Below are 24,682 nucleotides of genomic sequence, written 5' to 3'. Positions count from 1 at the left end.
TGGCTGGAAATAGACCGACTAATGGGGCTGTTGTAATATAATAGCAGGCAGCCTTCTGCCAGTTGCCCAGCCCCACGGCCGGTTTGAGGCAGTTTGTGACGCGCCCCGTTGAGCGTGTCGCTCGTGAACTAACAGAACAGTCAGTCTCATGACTCCATGGCACACAGGCTAAGTCAGGTTTGGCCGAAAAATGACACATTAACTAATTGGGGGAGACTATCACCTGCCGTGTTTTAGTGTCGCTAAAAGGTAACAGTGACATGGTTTCTGTGGGCTGCGTAAGTATTTGCTCCAAAATCTCTCCATTTTAATCATTGTAAAATTGTGGCGACAACCCAAAAAAACCTTCCACATGTAGAACAAAGCCTTGTGCGACCAACATTTCCAAAAACATGATATTATAATGGCGAGCATTAACCCCGCTCTAAATTTTTCCTGTACAGGGGTTGGAAAATACCATGGAATGGATTTCATGGCACAGCGCTGTCATTTAAGTTCGAAAACTAATACAAGCGGTTCAGGCGCCCAAACGGATCGTGGCCAGACAAACATTACAATTTGTGCGCTCGTTTTGGGTACAAGCACTGGAATCGGGAATATAAAGTTACTGTGCTCTTTTGGGTGCGGCGGTCGCGTTCCTCGATCGTATGGAGGCCACACGATACGAGGCCCTGGCCAAATGTAAGCGAGAGGTGTGTTTTCAGGCGGAAGCCGCGAGAAACGGATCGCAAGACGGAAATAGTTGCTTCGCCACATCAGTGAAAAATATTTCGCCTTTGCTATTATTGGGCGATGAGCACATGGTGAAATACCTATATGTCCTTTGCAATGAATACGACGACGGAAATAGATTATGGACATAAGATTTATATGGAGAATGGTTAGGGTAATAACCGCATTGTTAGAATATGAGATTCTACAGACAGACATTTTAGTCTTTCATAAGAATCAACAGATTGGTGTTTTTTTTTCGATTTAACCTGTGCGAAAAGGCCAAGCCAAAAAGTTACAAACACTCTGTGTTAAGTGGTCCCAAATCACAATGTCACTGGGCTATTTGGGGTCACGCGCCAAATTAGGCGTTGCAAATGGTGATGTGACGCGTCGCGTGGCGAAAAATAGCTTCCTCAAATCACTCGTTTGACACCAATGTCGCGTAATCGGGTGCGAGTGCTCACCCAGGCGATTTATCGAAATTAGCGGCAATTTTCAGCGGTCTTCCCATGCTGACCCTTGCTGTCACGCCCGAACGACCGACACGCATGGCCGACTCTGGCGATATCCAGTTACCAGCGTTAATGACGATAAAATGTCGGCCTTGCAGAACGTGGCTAGAGGTCTCGCGCGGGTCCGCGATTCAAAACGCCCGCCGCCGAAACAGTGCTGTTGTAAAAGGATGCCAACGGACGCTAATGGATGTGAGGTGGTAAACAGCGCATCGCCAACACAGGTTTTAAATGATTGAGTCTCGCAGGGGCAGCGAAGGTATTCTCATTGTTACAGCCAGACACGTTGTGGGTATTTTCCTCAGAGCGCGGCGTTGATAGTTTAAACTTGCCACGATTTTCGGCAATTGACATAGCGGCGCCCAAGTCCCTGCCTATTTTCCCACAGTGTTTTGGGCCAAAATCTTTCGTCTAACTTTCAATAGAACGCTACTTCCGATCGAGATTAATTAGAGCTGCGCACAAAAGACATGAGAACCTGTAAGTGTTTTTACTTATTGCCTCAATCCCCTAAACGAAAAGCGATTCTCTGGGATCAGATTATAGACAACAGTACTCCGGTCCTAATACGATAAATCCATCCTTCTCGGTACCGATACTGGTGTACGGGCAAAACAAAGACCAATAGGATTTTAAAACCAGGAAACACTTACCGTCCTGGCAACGGAGACCGTCGAAGCCGTCCTTGCAGACACACTGATAAGTGTCTCCCGCTCCCACGCAGGTGCCGTTGTTCAGGCACGGGTTGTCGAGACACGGTGAACGCTCACCTGCAAAAACCGCAAATCACGAGGTTGGGACGATTTTCTTCAAACCTAATCTTGAAAACTGACTGCCCGAGGTCTTACAGCCACAAAGAAAAGCGGTACCAGCTACGTTCGAAGGAATTACACATGCACCGTCGTCGTCGCGCGTCTAAAGGTGTGTTGCGACCGCAGTAACGGCATGATTGCGGATTAAGGCTCGAACAAGTTTGCCTGTGAGGTGGAAACTTACGTGTCTGACAGGTGATCCCAGTCCAGCCAGTCGGGCAATCACACACAAAGAAGTCATCGGCAGCGTGGCAAACTCCCCCGTTCAAACACGGCTCGCCTTGGCACTGGTCTCTTTCTACACAAGAAAAAACAAACGGCTATTAGAAAATGTGAACTTGAAAGTAGCAAAGCGTGAATAATAATGACAGTGAGATCTTCCACTTGGTTCGGGTCCAATCAGGTGCGTGAACGTGTGTGGCAAATACGGACAGATAATATTCGCAGAACTTTGTAGGCCGTCGCGTGCGGTATGCGGACGGCCAGCGGGCAACGGTGCACGCAGCTGCGTTGTTTCCGGGCATACCGATGGCCCGCCAACCGTTATTAGTGCGTAATTGCCGCTTACGCGCTTGCTGGTTTTAGAATACTCGGACTGCACCGGTTTTCAATGGTCACAGACCCGCCGGACCTTCGACCTCGGCACGACCAAGGTACGACACCAACCAATTATTTTCCCACCTCTCGATGAGGATCAGTCGATTTGCACAGCCTGCTACAAGGCCAAGGCGCTAATCCGTGCGACTTCAAAGTCACGGTCGCGCGCAGGTGATGCCAAACGCGCATTTCTGACGAAAAACGCGACGAAACGACTCGTGACGTCAGAGCAACAGCGGTGGTCGAAACTCGATCCTGCGCAAGAGATCAAACGCGCGGGATGCCTCAAGTTTGAGTATCGTCATCCAACGCTCACCTGCTTTCGAGTATCGCGTTAAGGCAACTGGGCACCTATCCGACGCCACGGTTTTAGTGACGTCATCGTCACGTCATCGGGCCCCACTATGAGACGTCTGTTTTTGTATGTCCACGCGAGCGGACATCGAGCTGACCGACAGGGACGGCGGGATGCAGACTGCCTGGTATGCGGTTTAAGTGACAAGAAGGAAGTTCATACAGAAGGTACGGGTTAGACTGGGACCCGTGTAGGGCCCGATTGATTTTCGGGGGTGGATCGGGTGTCGCGCCGCGGGCACCTGTGTTTGCACTGCGCAGGCGGCTAGGGTTGACGGAATCCAGCAAGTATGCCAAAGTGCGCTGTCTCGCTCTTCTTCGAACGCGCTCATTAAGATACATATCCGAACAGGGTATTGAGCTCGCAGGCATTATTGTTCCACCACTGTTCGCTTTAAGTCATCAATCAATCAACTCTTGCGCTTTCAGTTGGACCCCAGTCTCCGCGTTGTTGCTGCGCAGGCCCAAAAGCGCCGCGACACCAATGACGCGTGTCGCACAGCGGAAGAAAGTCAAAAGCCCTGTGGGCGCGTGTCAAGGGGCCAAGAATGTTAATTCCTGGCGGTGGTGCAAGAGTTCTAACAGTGGCTCTTCTTTTAGCAACAACTACTATCGTGCACTGGTCGCTCACCCCTATTGAGAAACGACAATACATCCGATCGGTGATGTATACAAGCCCCGGTTTCGCGTAAACATAAAGCGACCAATGGCGAGACACGACCTAGCGTTCCCTGGCGCATAGCCGCGAGTCGAATCAGTGCCGAGTTTCCTGGGGGATTAAGCGTTTCATATCATCGAGTCGCGATATGCGATATCGTGGGACCAGAACGCGAGGGCCGGACGTGCCTAGACTCGCCGCCTTGTGGAAACTGCGGCTGGCCAGCCCATGATGAATGGCCCGACTTCCCTCGCTTAATTTTGCGGACAAAAAGCGCAAAAAATCGACTTAGACTCGGAGGATTTTTGGACAGCTGAGGCGGTGGATCGTGTTTCGAGGCACCCCTTAGACCCTGAAATCGCCGATTAAACCGCGACCTACGATATTTAACGCGACTGAAGGGTGATGCCGCCCGCGTCGTCGGTCATTCTCAAGCCCCAAACGGCGCCCTAGGCCCCAAAAAGTGACATGAAATGCGTACGACGCGGAGACGCCCCTCACCTTATGCGTAAATACAGTGCGAATTCTGTGTTGGGCAAAACACGTAACGCGACCCAACAAGTGTCAGATTTAGGGTAGTCGCGCCTCACTGTCGGTAGGGGTTACGTTACGAAGTGATGCGAGTGAACCCCGTGGAAGATGTTCAGATCAGACGGAAAGGTGAGGCACCTTTTCTTGCGGAAGTTTAGTTTTGATTATTTTGTTTAATTCGTTTCAATTGTGTCAAAGTCACAAATTATAAGACACGTCGCTGTAGTTGTTTTGGCCGACGTTTAAACTGCTGTCCTGCTCAGAGGGACACTTAAATTCTATCAATAATAGCCAAAACACTCGCAAGATTTAACTCGAAGCTGAGATGAAAAACCATCCACGAACACTTACTGGATTCACAAGTCCTTCCCATCCAGGGCGACTCGCAGCGACAAACAAAACCTTCCACCAAATCTTCACATTCCCCACGGCGTCGGCAAGGTTCGGATGCACAGTCGTCGACGTCTGCAAGAGGATTCAAAGGTCACATGCAACGTCACAGTGGTCACAGTAAATGCGAACTTACTTTTGTGGCAGCGTCGTCCTTCAAATCCAGGCGGGCAAAGGCAGGTGTATGAGTTCACGCCGTCGATACACGTGCCGCCATTTTCACAGCGGGATGTAAGGCAGTCGTCACTGTCTGCAAATGACAAATCCAGACATTACCATCTCTACAGGATTGTACAGCAAAAAAATCGTTTTGATTGCTCCAGAGGTAATAAGCAGACAGAGGTTATGCCTGAATGTGGGATACCGCGTGTGTGCATGGCTATTCGCCTTCGGCCATTTTGAATGAGTAACGCGTGCGAACTTAAATGCCTGTTGCGACGTATAGGCAGACGAATGTAATAGTCTGCACGTGGATCGCCATTACTCGGGCACGCGGATCCCCGTGACGACGGAGCAGATTATGAGTCGGCCCGTAGACAAACGAGTGCCCTGACACGGTGGATTGCATCCCTGTTTACCGAGCTAATTACGTCTGGCCGAGGGTTAATCGTGTTTTGCGTTGCATTCGCGGGCCATGCATTTCGCCGCTGTGATTATATATCACTCGGCGGTCGGGCAATTCTATACGAAGTCGAACGATCGCACCGGGGTCAAATTGCAGTTTGCCGTTTTCTCTATTTTAGCGAAGACCTCTCGGCAGTATTTCCTGCGTGACGCGAGAGGGCGCACCTTGTCAACCGACTACCCCTCTTCGGAGGTATCTTCGATCAATAATTGAACGACAGGTCAAGCCGGACCTACTCCGCTGACCACCAACGTGCTTTTACTGCTTTTGCAAGGTAACCTTACACCCCAAGTGGTACGGGCGACCACCTGCATATAGCCATAGCTAGCTGTCAGGCTACGGCCGGGCGGGTTTAACGACAAAATAGCGCGAGGCGGAACTAAACAGGAGGAGGGAATAAATTTCCGGGCGTGACGCGTGCGGGCAACTTGGGGCATGGGAAAATCGTCGCAGAGGGAATTTATTAGCGCGCTGGGGCAGCCGAACGAGCCGTATCGTAATCTGTTGTTTTTCACCCTTTGTGCTACCCGTGCGAACGTCCTGTTTGAAAAGTCGAGTGGATAAATAATGCTCGTGACGTGTGAGTTGATTTGGCGCTATTGAGGCGATCAACTGCCCGGAGCATAATTTTCTTGGAGGCTCGCCAGTTTGTCCTCGCTAAGGGCCCCATGATAAAAGGCAACAACAAGCACCCCCACGAGCCATAATAATAATATGTTCAACCAAAACAAAGACACAAAAGTTCTTGATATTTGTAAACGTAAATTATAATGAGGAAAACCAGTGTTTTTGATTTAAATACTGCAACTGATCGATGTAGTCTGGGAAAAGTAACGGGGTGGTGATAGAAGCTTTCTGATTGTGGTCTATGTACTTGGGTCGCCCACCCAGCGTTTAAAGTCCAGGAGACGCGTCACGCCGCATCGGGCGCGGGACCCAAACGTGGCGTTTCCGTTGCAACGGGCAATTAACTGAATACTTGCTCAGGTCCATCGGTCATCACCACCGCCTCACTGCAGTACAGCGGTGGCGTGGAGGTCTTGTTATTGTTGCTGGGACCTAGCGAACGATAATCCCCGCCTAGCGAGCCCCTGAGCAAATCCGCCGACAGACCCGTACACACGCGCGACTGCAGGCAGGCCTGTCCGGTTGAAGCTGGCAAAAGACAACATTGGGCGAACTCGACACCAGCGGCGAGTCCCGATAAGCGCGTTCAGTCATGGGAGAGGTAGCGCGTGGCAGGGACAGTTTCGCTTCGGCCCAGGACCCGCTTTCGCCAGGGCCTGGACCCCGGGCCGCGCGCTAACGTAAACATGGCAAAAGACAAGGGCGGTCGTTTGTCCGCCCCGGTGAAGTCTTCCCGAGCTCCGGTCACGGCTTGGCGCATGGTTGACGTTGTAAGGAATTACGTCACCGAGGCTTGCGCCGCCTTTCATTAAATGTTGCAAACGGAACAACCCGCCCCTGTCTTTCCAAGTCAAACACAGCCACAAGGGATGAAGGCAAATAAAACAATAGTCTGCCTTTTCACACTGCATCCCACATAACTGCGCTTGTCTAAACTCAGAGGGGTGTTAAAGACGCCAAAAGGGGGGTTCTTTATGCAAACAGCGACCGGCAACAGTGTATACGTTCCCGAACAGCGAGGAAGTGGGTCGAGAAAAGACGACAACGTCGCGATTTTCGCGTTACCACAGCGTGAGTCTCTACAGAAGCGAAACGAAGCGCGTCGAGAAAGGTACCGACAAAGTGTACAAAGTGTGCAGAGTCCAGCTGTTGCTCAAATCGTGATTAGGACATCGATGGAGACACTTACTCAGTTCGCAGTGGACGCCTTCGTATCCCGAATGGCACTGACACTTGTATTCGTTGTCATGGAGACTGACGCATGACCCGTGGCTCCCACACACTCCCGACCCCTGCACCACATATCCACGGGCGCTGTTGTTGGAGGGAACGTGTATTGTGCAGCTGTCAATCACTGAAAAACAAAGAATCGTTACAGGTCGAACTCGAGCAAAAAAAACAGTGACCACGTGGTGAATGGCAGAGCTCGCGAATTTCGCAACAATGACGCAAGAATGTGACTTCATCGCCGTAACGGACAGGTCCAAATCTGCGCGTCGCGTTTAAACTCTATTATACGGACGATTGAAGGGCGATGCGTTTTAGGCGCGTCGTAATTGGCCGCGAACAAATCGCGCAGGCCGACAAGCGTTCTGTCCCTGTCCGTCCGTGCATCGCGCGCAAGACTTTCTCCACACATCAATCGCGCGGGTTCGAGTTTCGAATTTTGTAAATCCGGCTTTGATGTGTGTTGTGGAAGATAGTGAAAATAGAATTCGAATCCTGGGCTGACGACAGCCCCATACACGAGTCGGTACTGCGCACAAGGTGGCCCCGTCAGTGCTGGGCTCAACACGACAGTCTGGCAATTGCGGTCCGAGCAACTTTTCAGCGTCGCGTTATTTAATCTCAAACCGCCGACGAGCACACAAGTTGATGCGGCGCTTTTGAAAGACCAATGGAAAGTGTATTGGATAGCGGGTGGGAGGCCTCGCGCGCGCATTCCGCGGCAATTAGGACGAGTGCGCGCACTCGAATTGAAGATGGTTCCCACAGTCGCGTTGCGAAAGGAGTGCGAAGCTAAAAGTGACCTCCACACGTGCCTCCGGCGATTGGATAAAAGCGTGAGATTAGCATTGGCGTGACCCCGTAAATGTAAATCCCAAGACTGCTAAGTCGCTATGATGAGCGCTCCAAGTTGGTAGTTATGTTACCGTCAGTTTAATTAAGCCGAAAGGCGCGCATGGTCTGGTAAATGTTTAATCCCGAGTTTCGCGCAACGACCAAAGCCGATTTGCGCGCCGGCGGAATTAGAAAGGCGGCAGCGGACACCTGAGCGGGCGGCAATTAACGGCGGAAGCGGTTTACCACTTGTTCTGTGCATGACGTAAGCTCGACTGGCACACATGCGAAATTGCCGGTTAGCAACTAAAATATTCAGCTATATCGTGCCTGCAAGCATCCTAATAAACCGTTCAAAGAAAGTAGACAAATTTCGTTTAATTAAATTGAAAATCAACTTCTTAGACTCAAAGACTCAAATTGTTCTGTGCGTTTATCCCAGATACAATTAACTGCTACATCAGAAAGGCGTTTTTGAAGGTCAAAAAAGCATTATTGCATTCCTTACCTTGACATATTTTGTGTTCACAGTCGTTGCGCAAACGCGAGCAGTTCTTCCCCTCGAACTTGGCGCTGCAGTTGCAATAATAATCGTTGTTCCGGTTGAAACACTCGGCGCCGTTCTCACACGGGTTAGGTTCGCAGTACCCCTCCTCCAGCTATACGAAAATACATCAATATTTTATGCAACATGAAAATGAAAGTAATAATCCACTTATAACTCAAGGATATGCATTTCCTGTTAAGTGGATATAAATGTGTATATTTAAGAGAAATTAAACGGACATTCTTAAATATAACGATTGTATTGTTAGGTATTACTAACAACAGTCTCAAATTGTCCCACAACACAAACAGAAAAGGACAGTCCACATTTAGCGATGAGTTATTTTGATACCACACAGTGTTATTGGGCTTACGATCCGAGCCAAGGCGAAAGCGATACGACGATGGGGGTCTACGCTCGCTCCACATATGTCATGTTTTCCGATTTAGGCCAGGAGCAAACAACGGCTGAGGGGCGGAAGGCTTTCGGTCCCCTTTGCGTGGCATTCCACACGATTTTGCTTTACAATGACAGGCGGGTTATATATGGCATTCAAGGGCGCTTGTCAGATGCTTGCAAAATTAAGAGATCGCTTTATCGCCCGAAGGTCGCCTATGAATAATGTATAACGGTTCTGCGTGCTTGTGGAATTGGACACGTTCCCGGCTTTGAACGTGCAATAATGGCAACGCACCTTGTCCCGAACAAGTGGTGGCTTTGGTGTTAAGCGCGTTCGCATGTCAAGGGTGCGGGCGATTATACAATTGCCAAGATTCCACGCCTACCGTACGCGACCTCCAGCTATAGTATATTGTGTGCGTGCGGCACTGGCGATGAATTATTCACGATTGCGAGCCTTGTCATTCGCGTTGAATGTCGCCGGCGGCTCGAAACCCCTCATTACTACTTGTATAACTCAGCCCCCGATCTTATATTGCACGAAGCTCACCCACCTCGCCAGCCTCCAGCCTTAACGCGGCAATGGGCAGCGACAATAAAGTCCCAGCTCATAATGACCGGTTCCAGTGCTCTGTTCCATATGTTCGTCACAATGGAGTCATGCACCCGCCTCAACAAGGCTGGCTCGCGTCACGACCTTATATAGATCCACGCTGTTGTTGCGCAAGGGCCCCCTCGCGACCCTGGCCAACGTCAAAGTCGTTCCCGAAGGGACGTGACAACACCTCGGGCGGAAACAAAGCAAGAATTCGAGACAACCGCGATAAAACGAGCCGACGCGATGATTAGTTCGAGCTGACAAAAGGGCGTTGTTCGCTAAACAACGAAAAACTACCAACAGTTGCTCAAAAGTGCCCGGTCGTGGCCTGATCTATAAAAGGCGGGTGAACAATATGGGCCGATAGCGAGGATTTCGCATGCGGGGGGCGATATTCTGTCAACACGCCTTCGAAATGGAGAATCTGATTAGTACTTCTAAGTGCAATACACAACGGACCGTCTCACACCCGTTTCCCGGGGAAAAGCGTTGGAGATGACGCGATTATTCAACAATGCTCCCCGCCAATAATGACTTCATCGTACCTAAGCTCTCTGCGTTTACGGGAAATAGCGCGTTTCTATGACAACGTATAGTGTTTTGTGTGTTCGTGCGGTAGATGGCAATAGTTCGCTGTAGCGAATCCAAAACTGCTTGCACACAAACAGACACCAGAAACATACCTGACAGCTCTTGCCAGAAAACCCAGCAGGGCAGATACACTGGAAGTCGTTGACCTCGTCCACGCACTGACCGCCGTGGAGGCAGGGATCCTCAGCGCAGTCGTTAGTGTTAATCTCACACGTGGGACCTTCGTATCCGGGAGCACAGGAACAAACGAAGCCATTGACGATGTCCTAAGCAATAAAGTCAGTGCTTCGTTTTAGAAATACGCGGAATTCGCACGTTGTAAACCCCGGCAAGCAGATGGCGGACGAGGTTAAACCGACTTCACTGCGAGACGAATCATAAAACCAGCAAACAGAAGGCCGGGAGAGCAAGAAGTGACCTATCACTGATTGGCGACAATTGCGCGGCAATCGGAGGAGTGCGAGCAAGTTCACGGTACGCCAACGCAAACTCAAGGCCAATAACAAAGGGTTAGAATAGGCGGCGGTCCCTTTCAACGCGTAGGCTTATGATGTTAGGCCCAAAATAGCGTATTGGCTTAAGAAAACGCGCAACTGCACAATCGCAATCATTGCCTTAAACTTTACTGTTTTTCGGGCGTTTTGGTCCCGGTGCCACCGTCGGCGCCATGGCGACCGGGCCCAGGCCACTTGACGTCGCGAGGAGATGCTGTAACCAGCGATATATACACAGGCCCGGGCCCTTGAAACGCATTAGGCGGGCCGATGACGCCACGCCGGGCGCTTACATTCGGCATGACAAAGCGGGCAGGTGCGAAAACAAGCAGGAAAGTCGCGATTCGGGGTATCAAAGACACGCTATTGCGCGGGCATTTACTTCACTAACGGTGTTACTTATGCGATGTACGAGCCACAAATCTGACATATCAATGTAGCGTTGCCCGGGCAACGGCGACGCTGGTCTAAAAGTGCTTGTGGCCGAGACAATAGCAGGCTGTCACAACTGTTGCCACTGCGAGGCTGCGTTTAGGCGGAAACGGAACTGTGGCCTTGGGTTGTTGCACAAGTATAAAAACTACTTTACCAGAAGTTTTAAGCGTGTTATGTTAGCCATCGCGCTTTGATGTATGTGGCACCCGCCGACGACGCGAAACTAAATCCGCCGCGTCATCGTGGGTCCCCGGGACCGCTGTAGGTTCCGGCAGCGCGCCGCGGGGGTTGTAATCCTTAACGGGATTACCCGTCCGCCGATTGGGAACTAATGAGCTTGCGGTGACATGCTCGGCACGATGTGGCGTAATGCGCTGCGGGTATAAGCGAATGGGAAAGATGCATGACGATATATAGCGTTCTTACCGTGCACGTCGCACCGTGCTTGCACTGGCCCTTGCAGTCGTTGGTATCTGAAACAAAAATACGTAAGTTGTCAAGGGATTTGCCTGGAGAACTTGGTTTATTGAGATGGCCTGTACTCACTGATGTCGCAGTTCTTTCCGCTCCATCCGGGCTCGCAAACACAATGATATTTCCCCGGTAGATTGTGGCAGCTTCGCGCGTGGACGCAAGGGCTGTTGTCACACTCGTCCTTGTCTGCAAACCCACAAAACACAATTTTAACACGGATCACTCCATTCCTCATTTCTGGGTGTAGCAAGTCAATCCCACATTACACTCAGTCGCGAGTAGGAAGACGTAATACTGTATATAGGAACAGGACTGTAAGAATGGCAGGACGCATACGATAGAGAAGATATGGGACAAGGATAACACGTCTGCGAACGATATTTCGGTGCGATTTTAAGCGGACGAAGGTTTGCCTTCGGACAGAACGTGGGAAAGGCGTGCGCGAACAATACACGTCCACATTCCTATCGCCCTCGGTGCGAAGTGTGCGGTGTAGCCTGGCCGCCGAGGTGCCTGTGGGCCGCTATATGGACGGACGTGCCCTGGCGTGTCAACCCCTCGCCGAAATGACGAATACCATACGCTTAAGAAAGCTTTCGCGGAATTGGAAAAATAAAACCAAAACAATCTGCATGCAAGGCAAAACAATCTGCATTATTATTTATATATTAATCCTAAACCTACTATCGGATGCAACGCCTTGAATATCGATATCGCAGCTAGTTCGATGGTATCGGTTTTAGGCTTTCTAGACACCCGTCTCGACTGTTCGTGTCCGGAACTTAGTGGGAAAACCGCAGTTTTAGGCTTCCATCACACTTCACGTTGATCTCTGGTGCGAATTCACAATATTGGGACGGGGCCGTGAAAATTAAGCTGAGGTCTGTTGCGCATCGTTGGCATTTCGTAAATGCCGGTTCCAAAATTAACCCAGTGCGTTGCGACAACGCGTCCCTTATTTAGGCAGCATAACGGTTAGTGCATGACGCTTGTTGCCAATCCCCAGGTCGCTTGTGTTAACCTCCTTGGGCCCCTAATGATCTATTGTGACCGGTATCGTCGACTTTTCAATGCTAATTCCTTTCCAGTTGGGCGAGCGCGGGCAATTCACGGGTGTTCGGCGAGGCAATGTTACACGATATCAAGACTCCCTTAACTTGAAGCCTGTCAATAAAGCGACCACCGTGCGAATTCTCAATTTGGACGTACTTTGCGAGCATTTTTGACGATCGGGCAACCTTTTACTGCCGAAAGCCGCTGTTTTCACGATGCTCCAATAACATTTGAGCGCAGTAACTCTTTCGAGTTGGATTTCGTTTGAGCCCGAAATGGCGAAAATCCTTTTCAAAGCGACTGAAAGCACGCGGCGGTAGCACCGACCCCCTTTCATTGGCCAGACAATCAGCGGATTCGTTTACCGGCGTTTAGACCGAAAGCAACTCCTTTCAGCGGCACTAAATTAACCGAATTGCGTCAACACGCACTTAAAAAGAGGGCGGTAATTACATCGCTTCGGCTTACAGTCGCGGTAACGAATAAAATCGGGTTGTGCATAGAAGCGCTGGTGCAGTTTTCTATCCAAAGCAGGGAAATCCAGCACAGACAATACCCGGCCGTCGCACGGACACAAAAGGGCCCGGATTTGGTTCCTCAGAAGGCCACATAACGACTAAATCGCTCAACGCGATTAAACGATTTCGACGAGAGATAAAAAAACGTCTCGTACCTGTTTTGCAAACAGAACCCCTTTTTTCGTGTTACAGCGCGGGGTTAAGGGTATCTGCACAATGTACACAGGGGTCGGAACCTCTATTTAAAGCTATATAAGTCTCGCCCTGGGATCACAGCCATTGCCGCTTAAGAATTCGCCGCGTCTCATTTCCGAATGAACTGGTTTATGCCAAGCTCAACCGTTGGACGCTAAACGTGGCAACAAGTGTCATTGCACGGCAGTTACCGAGCGTGAGGTATTCAATTTCTTCCATACGCTCTCTGTGGCCTTGTTTTGGTATAGCTCAGAGAGGAAGTAACCTCTCCACCGATGCTAGTTGGGCGGCAATAATCGATGGTAAAGGCGATAGCACTGCCGCGGTCACGCAGGATGTGGCCCTCGCTCGTCTTGGGGTCGCGGCTTTAATAATGAGGAAGCGAGCGACACCCCGCGCTATAGAGTTACGCTAATCCCAGCATCGGTTTTAATTAAACCAAGAGCGCTGTGGGCTTTGACCGTGGTGCACCGCGAAGGGATGCGACATTTACAAGTGCCACACTCTGCCCTTCGGCGTGGGGATACTGGGTGGGTGGCGCGGAGTAAATCCAGCCAGATCGGGCGGGGGTTATGTCGTTGATCTGTTCTCACGGGGCACTTTTATACGTGGGGGAGACCCCGGACGAGTAGCCGAAAAGCAAACGTCCACTAATGGATCTGGAACGTTTGATGCGTCGCGCGCGTCATATACACGGTCGTGCGAATACGCATCTCGCGGGCTCTTTGGAGGGCTTTTGGCCGCGCCTCAAGCAGGCACTTTGGCCTGCATTGAGTATTGATTGGCGCCGAGCGAGATTATATGCTTGCGGGTGTCATCGCTCTGGAGCTGAATCAACAGCCTTAAGACCGACTCGCGCGACACTTGCGTCGCGACGAGTGGTGCTCGGGTCGATGTTTGGGCACCACACGAAAGTGGACGCCGTACACAACTTATCTTATCATAAACAAGCACGCGAAAAAGCTTTGTGTGTGCGAAACTCATCGCATATCTGTCGCACGGAAGACACTTTTTATTCACAAACAACTGCCAGACATCCCTTTGTATGCACAGACACTCGCACTTTCTAAAGCCACAACAACAGGACATAAGGCGCTACGCCAGTTTCTTTCGGACACTTACCTAGTTGACAGGTGGCGCCCTCCCAGGGTTTGGGGCACTTGCACAAGAATCCATTCACCACATCCTCGCATACTCCGCCGTGGGCGCACGGTGCCGACGCGCAGTCGTCGATATCTGTTGCGATAAATAAAAAAAAATGAAACGTGAGTGAATCAGTCGCGATCTGTTATGGGGTTGAGTGGAAGTTGGACGCGTACTTCAGCGGCACGGACACTCGTTGAAGGCGCCAGAGGCCAGCGGGACAAAATAAACTGGACGGTTTTCTCCTCACGCCGGACGTGCGCGACCGAATACGTATCGTGGCCCGGGCGACAGAGATGGACCCCGAAGCGTCATCACAGGGTGCGATTTTGGCGCCTTGAGTGTGACCGAGCATCCTCTCGGCTTGTTAATAGCGATTAGCGCGGAGCCAGGTCGCGTTTTAGGCGCGGGATCATGGATGTCGACGACACTGAAGTACGCCCGGTGGGCTCCCGGGGCGCGAGAAATTAGCGTTCGCGAGCCCATGGACGCACCACTCGAACGAGTCAGCTGATGTCGCGATCAGACGTTCCCACGCCACTCCATGATCCCGTTGCGACAAGGGAACAGGAACGAAAGAGAAATTTGTTAACACAATGTTGCCGCTTCACGCCACCACGTTGCCATGGCGACGGGCGATGAAACCATAACGAGGAGCCGCCGAAAACGGGCCGCGATGGGCGAGAACAGAACGCGTATCTGCAGCGCTCCGGGTCAAGTAGAAAGCGGGCGCAGAAGAAAAACAATCAACTGGGGTCCGGGGTGAAACCCAATCCCCGACAGTGAGTGCGAAGGCGTGACGCGCTGCTGGAAAGACATATACGGTCGGGACGGAGCTATGAGGGGCGGCAACAAGACAAAAAACGTTTTAATTCGCAGCTCGCTCACTGACACAGACAATTAAACGCGGCGGGATGGCAAGTTTTGGCGCGTGTAGGTGTGAGTCAGGGACCGAAACATACGATGCCGGCGTGTGAATCAGTCGCATTCCCATGATGACGATAGTCGGGAATGCGAGATAAAGTTGTTTCAATTAAAAACGTCGCCGACGGATCGGGACACAACCTTTCGAGGGGTTCGAGTATCAAACCCACACGTGGTGACGTCACCGGTATACCGGATCCTCCGATGACCGCCCTGTGCTGTTTGTGTTTACCTTAACGGGTTCCTAATGGGTGAAGGATGTATATAGCGTTGCTTAAGGCGAGGAGCCCCTCTTGTTTCGAGTGTCGCTCGGGGCGTTTCATGTTTACCGACAAACGACGATGTGCTAAATGTCTCAAACATGAAAGGCGGCGGGGGGGTGGCGATTGTATGTCCGTTTTCCTTCCAACAACACATATCGAGTTAAAAGTCGCTCTATGTGTTTGTTCGCGTTTTTCTTTCCTATAGTTGAGGCTGCGCTCCTGATAATCTAAGGGGCCACAAAACGACCGCAATCGAGACACTCCATCCCGACCAAGACCATGGACAAGTTTTGTCGCGCCGAATTATCAGCTACAACCCGGCAACCGAATCCGCTAAAATTCTTCGCCTCCATTATCGTGGCGCGCGCGAAATGCAAATACGGCCTACCGGGCTATGTGGTGTCTGGCAAGGCTAGAAAGGGTTATCAGTGCCTCGATCGGCTGCAGTGTGCCAAAGCATTCGCGATTAGTTGAGCTGTGAAAGTCAGGCCATGAGCGAGAACGGATTGGTGCTCGTCGACGAACCGCGTCAAGCAATAGACGACCCATATAGCCGGTGCCGTTAGCTTGCTTCTGCCCCATCCTTCCCAAAGCGTTGGGGATTCGTGGGTAAAAGGTGGTGGGGACCGCATCGACACGCACGAAAACAATACACCGGGGCGGGAAGACACAACAGTGGAAACGGATGCGACAGGTGTTGAGTTGGAGAGTGGTTAAAAAAGGGGACATAGGTGGAATTATCGCCAACCGCGCCCCAAAAGTCCGCATTTACAATAACATTATAAACACGAGAAAGGCATTAACAGTTAGTACACATTTAAGCTTGGTCATAACATACGCACCAAATGTATCTATTACACAGCAATGTATAGCAAATTATAGCATATTATTCGCTATTCAGAACGTTTCACTGCATGTTGAACACAAGTGCGCAACCGATCCACGTCAAAGATCAACTTTTACTACTTAGCCTCCGGTTGCCCGGCCAATTTGACGCACACGCGGCCACGAAAACAAAGCGCGCGCGTCTGCCGAGTGGAAGAGTCGCCTAAGCGATTTAATAAAATTGCCGAGATTTGGAAAGGAGATAAGATCCCGATGATGGGCCGATAACTCGTGTGAATTATTTAAAAGCGGGTCGGGCCCGTGCCCACCTCTGTCCCCTAAACACTAATATTTGCGGCAGTCATTCAGTCATTGAAGGGATGCGGAACGACCACACGTTCATACTCGGCCTCTCGTTTCGATTCATAAGCTCGGTATTCGGCGCCCAGGCTTCAGTCCAAGATTAAAATCTCGATCAGGCAGCATCAGACTCGCGTCGTGTTGCACTGAGTTTGATGTCCAGTTATTTATTTCCAGAACTTACTTATTTCACAGTTCTTGCCGGTCCATCCGGGTTGGCACTGGCAGCGGAAACCCCGCCCCGTGTTATGACATGTTCCTCCGTTTTCACAAGGGTCCGAAACGCAAGCGAATTTTACTGCAAAACAAGCATATTACACAAACAATATTTTATTATGAGGTCTTTGATAGCGTACAGAGGGTATTAAACGTGGTGATAAGATGTGGCTCACTACACCGCCATATGCATGCAAGGTTGAAAAGAATTAAAATGTCGTGTCTGGCTCTTACAGTTTGACGATCAACAGTGTAAACATACCACATAATTTTATGCCACTAATCCAAAAGCAAAATGAAGAACACAGGCGAGTTACAGGAGAAGCATATTTTGCATATTTGTTGACCAAGGCTCTCAATAAAACATGGCCTTTACTCCTAATGACTACCGGAGGTATACAATCGGAGCTGATGCGTATCCGTTTAACGCTCGAGTCATCAATTTGAGATTAGGATCGGGCCCCAGGAATAGACAAGCGTGTGAAAGACGCGACGTTATCGACACACACACACGCGCTTATACACAACCCGTTCCTCTCAACAAGGGGAATGAGGCTCCTGAGATGCGCGAATAATACAGCAAGCCGTAGAAGTAGTCGCGGAATTAGGGTTTTAGGGACTTACCTATCTGACATCGGGGACCTTCATATCCTTCGGGGCAGCTGCATTTAAATCCGCCAGGAACGGGATTGGAACACAGACCTCCGTTAAGACAGGGTTTGTGGGTACCGCAGTAGTTCAAATCTGCACGACGTTTTGAATTTGTGAATGGGTGAAGGTATAAGAGAGCGCTTTAACTTTGGGATTTTGGGGTAAACTTACCTTTGTCGCATAGCAATCCTCCCCAGTTGGTGTCGCATATGCACTCGTACGTTTTGGTGCACGATCCGCGCATGCAACCAGGGTAAGTCACACAGTTGTCGCAACGCTCGCCTTGCCACCCAGGTGCACACCTGCAATTGCGAAAAAAAACATGTTTTAAGACCAAATGCCGCTGGACATTAAAGCGGGATTTTTCGACAAAATGTCCATCGCCAGTCGAATGTTAAACCAGCCCAAAGCATTGCGTGGGCGGAAATGGGAAAAGTTCACACACGCACTTATGAACAGCGGTGATTTCACGCACCCTCGATCGGTGCTCGTGCGCGCAATTAAGTCTCTGAATAGTTTAATCCCTCGAACTCGTCATGCAGCGCCTTACACTCACAAGGGTCCGGGCCTTATCTCCAGTTCCCGCGTTTTCGCGCATGTAAAACCTACGGGACTCGGTTAGTACCGTTAAGGTAAAATCCAACAGTTACTTGTTCACATTCTTAACTCCTTCGTGTGAATCATGGCTTAGTAACAAGCACCTCCCGGCGCAACATCATGAACTTGGCCATAAGGTCGAGCAATGCAAGGCAAGCACACACACATGCGGCTGTCGAGAGGCCATTTCGAGACGCTCCGCGCATGTAAATTTGGCAGACAAGAGTCTAAACAAATAGACCGCGGGTTTTTCATTGCATATAGATACCAAGCCGCGTAATATAATATGCGATATCTGGCGAATGATCGGTCGTAACCACGTGCAAGATTTTGTTGCGCATTTTTTTCCGCGCGTCAGTGGACGTAAACACTTGCACAAGCATTTTCCGCTTTAACCACGATTACTATTAGCCGACCGGGTCGTTGATATTAAACCATGCACGCCCCGCGTCCAGGAACGCGCTAAGAGTGATTACTATCATCGCGAGTCAGGCCGTTTCCCACGCCCAGCGAGTCGTTATCTGATCAACAAGCGAGAGTAAACTTGGCTTTGGCCGTCGATCGTGCGTGTGCACGACGACTTGGCACATGCGCGCCTTCGGTGTACTGGACACGGCGTTGCTTTAACTGCAAGTTGTAGATCGCGTGGGCCATTCCACATTTTGGACGCTAATTAAAACGCGATTAGCGCGTGTTTTTAGCTGGATGATGTATAAGTTTGCGCGACACCGGCACCGGCGTTCCAGCGCAAACAGCAGTACGGGTGCGGCGGCGGCGGACGGGCGCGCGTGCGTTAAGCTGGTAAATATTAGTAAACACGGCGATCAGCGAAATAATTCCTGTCAAGGCAGCGTCGCGACTCCTTGCATCGCCGCGCATAGACCAAGGGGTGTCTTAGGCCCTTAACCGATGAAGCGAGCGAGAGCGGGGGCCCCGTGCGGTCACACATGGGTTATTTTCCCACGCGCCCCCGACCCTCGCGGGGACGTGGAATGCGCGCGAGGAGAAAGAAAGAAACGCGACTGGAGGAAAAGTGGGGGGAGGTGCACGGCATTTCGAAAACACGAATTGGCCGCATCACTCCAGGCGCGGAACATGTCCCCGGCTTTGTAAACGGCCTACGGACGGCGCGCGATAACCGTGCGGCACAATTAGACCCATTATGTCTGGTATGCGGCGCAATCTCACGTCTAATGTAAACCGCTCGCATGTTGCAACGCGCAACTTTGACCGCGCCCGGTTTCGGGAGGACAGAGGAGTCTTTTTTGACAAGTTTTGAGTATGGCAGACACAAAGAGCCAGAAAAGTGAACTTGGCTGGCCAGAGCAATTCCACCCAAGCCGGCAGTGGCGATCAATTTATTGTTAACTAATTATGGTTTAAATGATTGCACAAGTTTCAAGGGTGCAAAGATCGCCAGTTGATGTTTTTGTTATATTTTAGTAAAACAATCAAAACAATTATTTGTTTAGACACTTGTCCTTCTTGGAAGTCGGTAAACCGCAATGTATTAAAATTATTGCGATTTGAGGACACGAAAACAATCGATTCACTTCCTCGGGCTTGCTTTTGACCTCCCACAATCCTAACAAACAATTTCGCGGATACACTCTTAACTCGCCGTGACCAACTTTACAAATCGTCCACTCGGGCAGAAGGGTTACGCGAGATGGGTTGAGCGAATCGGTCACGTACCAGATGTTGCACGCGTCCCAAAAAATCTGCGCCGATCCGTCCTTCTAACAGTGGCGCGCGAGTGGCATATGGCGGCGCGGGCCAGAATAGTAGAATTGCAACCATTAATTGATAATAAAGCAATCGTCCTCTCATTCGCTCGCGTGCGCGTCCGCTCCGGGAAGGGTTGCATAACGCCACAATTTAAATGCGACCCCATCGGTTTGGAAGGTCACCGCAGAGGAACGCGGCGAATCGATTTCTGGCAGAATCGAACGTGTAAAATAAACGCGACCGCGGCTATCGCGCATGCGCACCTGTGCCGCGGTCCGTCGCCTTAACGTAATTTGGGTCGCGGCCAGGAACAGATGGACGCGAGATAAGGCGTGAGGAATAGGGAGAGGGGTGGGAGGGGTCGATCGAAACCCATACCCACTCACAAGACGCTTACAGCACAGAGAGGGAGGTGCGTTAATGCGCCGTTAACAAACGGGTGGTCTTAAAAACACATGCATTAAAGTATTACATGCACGGAAAGAAACGTGTGCTCGATCAAAATTAGGCGCGGCCAAGACTGCAAATTAACAAATCACGTGAGATGGCAGGGCTTAATTCTGAGCGCTGGAGCTGTCCGCTACTCGGTGCACAGACACCTGCCTTTCGGTCGCCACGCCCGCGATAATAATGTACTACGACAAGCGGCACGGTGCGATGATTAGAATGGGTGGCGCGAACAACGCGACAACCCCACAATGAGGAGTTGCCGCGATTCGAAAGACTGTTTGATTTTGGCGCCGATTCCCATGAAAATGGATTGACACACTTTTAAATTCTTTTGTTTTGGAATTGTATAAAAACTCGCAGTTCTATTGACGCGATTTAATTAACGTTTAACGTAAAAATAATCAGTGGTTTCGAAGGAATAACCTGGGCCTTTGTCAAAACACAACATTGAAGTGAACGCATAGCCCGAGGACAAATTCCTGATGCACGACGGCAAAAACTCACACAGTGATTTACATCTTGATCTACCGCAAGATCGCTTAATTCTCGCCTCAACCGCATTTGCAGCCGCAGCAGCAACAACGGGCCCAGGGCCACAAACCACGTTCGTTGATTTAAACCAGCCGAATACTGGACAAAAAACACCAGCAGGGATGTTCGAAACCAGCCCGGATGTGTGCGTGACCACTTTATCCCCACATTAATGCCTGAATCAAGTTTGTTGTTCTTGCTACAAGGCGGCCCCATAATCCGTCATTTCGTCGGCGTGAACTGTTAAAGGGACGGCGAGGCCGCGCTGTTTACTCAGCGGCGTTCAACTGAGGTACGTGGGTAGACACTGGTTTGTCCAACGACAGGAGGGGACGGACAGGGTTGATTTCTTCGCGTGTTGGCGCGGGACCGAGTCATTCTAGTTTAAGTCCAAGCGATGTGGGAAATGCGAAGGTATGCTCGTTAACCTCCCGAGATGCGTTTGAGCGTGACCGAGACAAAACTCGCTCACGTTAAAATTCGCCTCAGTTTAGACTATACATCGGGTTCAAGTGGTCGTCCAGATTTGCGATAAGCGCGCAGATAACAATGTCAGATTTCTACAAAGCCCCAAGCGTATTGGTTTCCTCGCTGCTGCCGTATGTATTATCACAATGTCGGTGTGCTCATACCCGCTGTCGCCAAAGGGGCGTTTAATTGCGCAGCCGCAATACAAACTACGAGGGAAGATGGGGGGTAAACAGTGGCGTGCAATTAGAAGCGCGAGCTGTTTGGCGCCCGCACGTGCCACACCTCCGTTCAGGCGTCCGCTGCCGTTGTCGTGCACACACAACACCTAGGAGATACGCCGCTGTAAGGCGAAGGGCAAATTAATAGAGAACGCGCGTTGATCGGCGCGGGCGACAAAATATCCCGCGGCCCACGCGCCACCGTCCACTTTCTCACGGGAAAAGATTCTGCAGTGCGCATTCGCGGTCTAAGCGAGGAGAACACGGCTATGTACAGAAAACGGGAGCGGCGCGCGCACTCCGCCTGGAAAATAGCGACTGAGGGACTCGGTGTGTGTTTGGTTTCGCTGCTCTCACTTAGCCCCCGGCTACACAGCGTATAATGTAGCGCAGATCTACAGTGTGCACACACTCAAGGGCGTAGGGGAAATCACTCTGCCACTTTGGCTTTGACTCACTAGACGAGTTTTTTTTCCCAGTCGGGATACGACGAAACGTAAGGAAGAACGACTAAACCGTGTATACAAATCGGTCGGTTACGTCAATCAGTCCGGCGCAATTCACACAGGGTCACAGCCAAATATAGGCATTGGTCGGCGGCGAAAATGTTGATGCTTGCGCGACGCGGCGGTCGACCGCGCCAGGTGGGTCTTGTAGCCGCTCCTTGCAACACGTGTCTTACATTTCAAAGCGCAGCCACTTAACGACAAGCCGGGGCCGCGAGTTGCCGAAGCGGGGGTCGCAAGGGCTTGTGCTCTGCTTGCATTTACGGGAAGTCGAGTGTCGGCACGGAAGGCATGCAAACCCCACGCGGCGAACTCGCATAGCGCGACCTTGTCGGGGGGGTTAAATATAGGTGCAAATAGTCATATGAGGTGCGCATATTTGAAAGGTAACGCATTCCTGACTCTGTGCATTCCAACCTGCATGTCATCGTTACGTAACAGGCGCCCAATATCTATCGCGGGAAACAACCTACACAAAGAACAAGGAACCCGAAAACCAACACCGCTCTATTTGGTGTTGTACCCTCAAAACAATCGTCGTCTCTATGTGTAGCTCACATCATTTCCGACCACGCCAGGTATGCGATAAAATTACGTCACTCCCGAGGCACTTCACGTAAATATTCCCGAGTAATTTGGGACGAGTATGGAAATAACAGGTTTGCGCGCTATTGTTGTTGAGAGAATACCGCCCGAGGTAGACTTTTTCAACTCGTTTAATAAGAACATGTCTAAATTAGCGGTGAAACGAAAGAAACGATGCAGATTGTAAACAACTGGACAAGGTAGCTTTGTGTATGTGTGCAAACTCACTGGCTCGAAGAAACCCAAGAAACCGAGCAATGCAAAGCGATTCTCGGGACCCGGAATGTTGTTTTTGCCCCAAGCTACCGGGAATGTGTATCGTGTGCCAACTTGGCACGGCGCGGCGACGGCAAATGTGTGTCATCTAAACCACGAGCTCATCTGCGTGCATCAAACAGGCCACTTCAAAGAAGCCGCCGGATCGACTGCCCCAGTGGCCAGCCGTGAGTTTTGCATGTACAAGCGCTCGCAAGGCGGACAAAGGCGTTGCGGCCTAGTGTTGCCTTAATATCTCTTAATCAATCCCGGTACGTAATTCGAAGCACAGATGGTCGACCCTGGCCATTGTGCGGGCCAACCTAGTGTTGTGTGCCACACCGTACAGCGGCGCCGACTAGACTACGGTTTTTGCTAGGAGTGGCCACGACTCCCGTCTTCCCGATCGCTGCGTCTGACACTTGAGGCGGCTGCGGGCACTTGCATCCCTCGACAAGGCATTACACGTAACAGGTTAAGTTGGACTGGAGAATTTGGTCGTTTAGTAACACGTGACAGTTTCCAAGTAGGTCCACCTATTGGATTGAACTAGGATTAAAGTTACGCAGCTTGAAGAAAGCGCCTAGTACGGTTATTGGTAAATGGTGACTATACTTTTCGTCGTTACGTTAAAAATTATATAACAAAACAAAACAAAAGTATGCGAAAAAGTCACAATTTCGTATTCTTGGAACGTTTTAACAAACTACAATATCGTTGCAAAGCTAAAACTCCAGCCCGTTTACATTCCACATACAACTCAAAACACACAGAAGTTATAAAAGGAACTGCCACGTCGCAGAATTCGTGACACGACTGCGATTCCACCGTTACATTATTAAACCGTCGCTTAGAGGTTGCATTACACAGGGTAGCAATTAACGAGAGTACGCGGAAAGCACTAATAACTAGCAGCGTGCGACCGCGCATCTGCCAAATGACCGGGTATCAACGAAGAAATGCTCTTTGGCCGAGGCCTTGACCGTGCACGGTTTCCGGCTCTGGCCCGCGTCCCGGTCGCCACGCATGGCCGGGCGAGGGCGCACACGCCGACAAAGCCGTTTAGATAGTCTGCCCGGTCAAAAGTTAAACCGGATGGCGTGTATATCACAAATCGCTGGTATCTTTGCCAGTCGAAGTTCATATACGAAGTTTATGTGCAGTGCACATCATGTGTGTGTTAACAATACGGAGAGTTGGATATTATGCAACTATATACGCCGGCGAGAGACGCAATTCACATCATGCACTGTCGCGACTTACTTGCATTCCCCGGGGACTTCGCAGTCACCGTGCTCCGTGCTGCATCCCACCCTGCAGATGGCTGCAAATCAAAACATTCCGATGTTAGAATGGGGCCCTTGCCATTCACAATTATAAGTGCAAAGCGGTAGGGGCGATTGAAAGAAATTGAAAGCTTATAAACGAATTTAATTCCGCATTGAGTTAAACTAATCCCAGTGAACTACAACAGTCTTCAAAAACCATCCGATGGTCATCAAGTGACAACGTTTTTCCATTTTTTTCGGCTTCGGTGCTTTAAGATCAATGGGCCAAACTGTGACAGTCAGTTGTTTTGTTTATAAAACAACTTCAAGTTTGGTATGTTCCATATTATTTTTAAACCGAATTTATCATTTAATTACTGCACATCTTCATAGCAGAGTGTTTTGCAAATCACGTTGATATGTAAACGATCTGAGCCGTCAAACTTTGATCCGTGCGTGCCGTCGCTCGTTACTTGGTGATGAAAGTTACCGTATTGCCAAGGAAC

At 50.4% G+C, this 24,682-nt stretch overlaps 1 protein-coding gene across 1 annotated transcript in view; it reads right to left on the bottom strand.

Moving 5' to 3' along the window:
* Positions 1-24,682, bottom strand: part of LOC145889715 (protein jagged-1b-like) — a 36,254-nt gene that overhangs the window by 5,319 nt on the left and 6,253 nt on the right. The window contains exons 5-18 of the mRNA XM_082980719.1: positions 24,172-24,232; positions 17,739-17,869; positions 17,541-17,660; positions 16,885-16,998; positions 14,308-14,421; positions 11,492-11,605; positions 11,372-11,418; positions 10,109-10,282; positions 8,390-8,540; positions 7,010-7,174; positions 4,705-4,818; positions 4,530-4,643; positions 2,223-2,336; positions 1,880-1,996 (exon numbers count right to left, since the gene is read on the bottom strand). Of these exons, the coding sequence (XP_082836845.1) occupies positions 1,880-1,996; positions 2,223-2,336; positions 4,530-4,643; positions 4,705-4,818; positions 7,010-7,174; positions 8,390-8,540; positions 10,109-10,282; positions 11,372-11,418; positions 11,492-11,605; positions 14,308-14,421; positions 16,885-16,998; positions 17,541-17,660; positions 17,739-17,869; positions 24,172-24,232 (1,650 nt within the window). The remainder of the gene's footprint in view (positions 1-1,879; positions 1,997-2,222; positions 2,337-4,529; positions 4,644-4,704; positions 4,819-7,009; positions 7,175-8,389; positions 8,541-10,108; positions 10,283-11,371; positions 11,419-11,491; positions 11,606-14,307; positions 14,422-16,884; positions 16,999-17,540; positions 17,661-17,738; positions 17,870-24,171; positions 24,233-24,682) is intronic.

The sequence above is a fragment of the Ascidia mentula genome, chromosome 2 (genome assembly GCF_947561715.1).
Source record: "Ascidia mentula chromosome 2, kaAscMent1.1, whole genome shotgun sequence".
Classification (NCBI taxonomy): Eukaryota; Metazoa; Chordata; class Ascidiacea; order Phlebobranchia; family Ascidiidae; genus Ascidia; species Ascidia mentula.
Note: the sequence above shows the minus strand (reverse complement) of the source record. Positions and strands in the feature narration are given on the sequence as shown.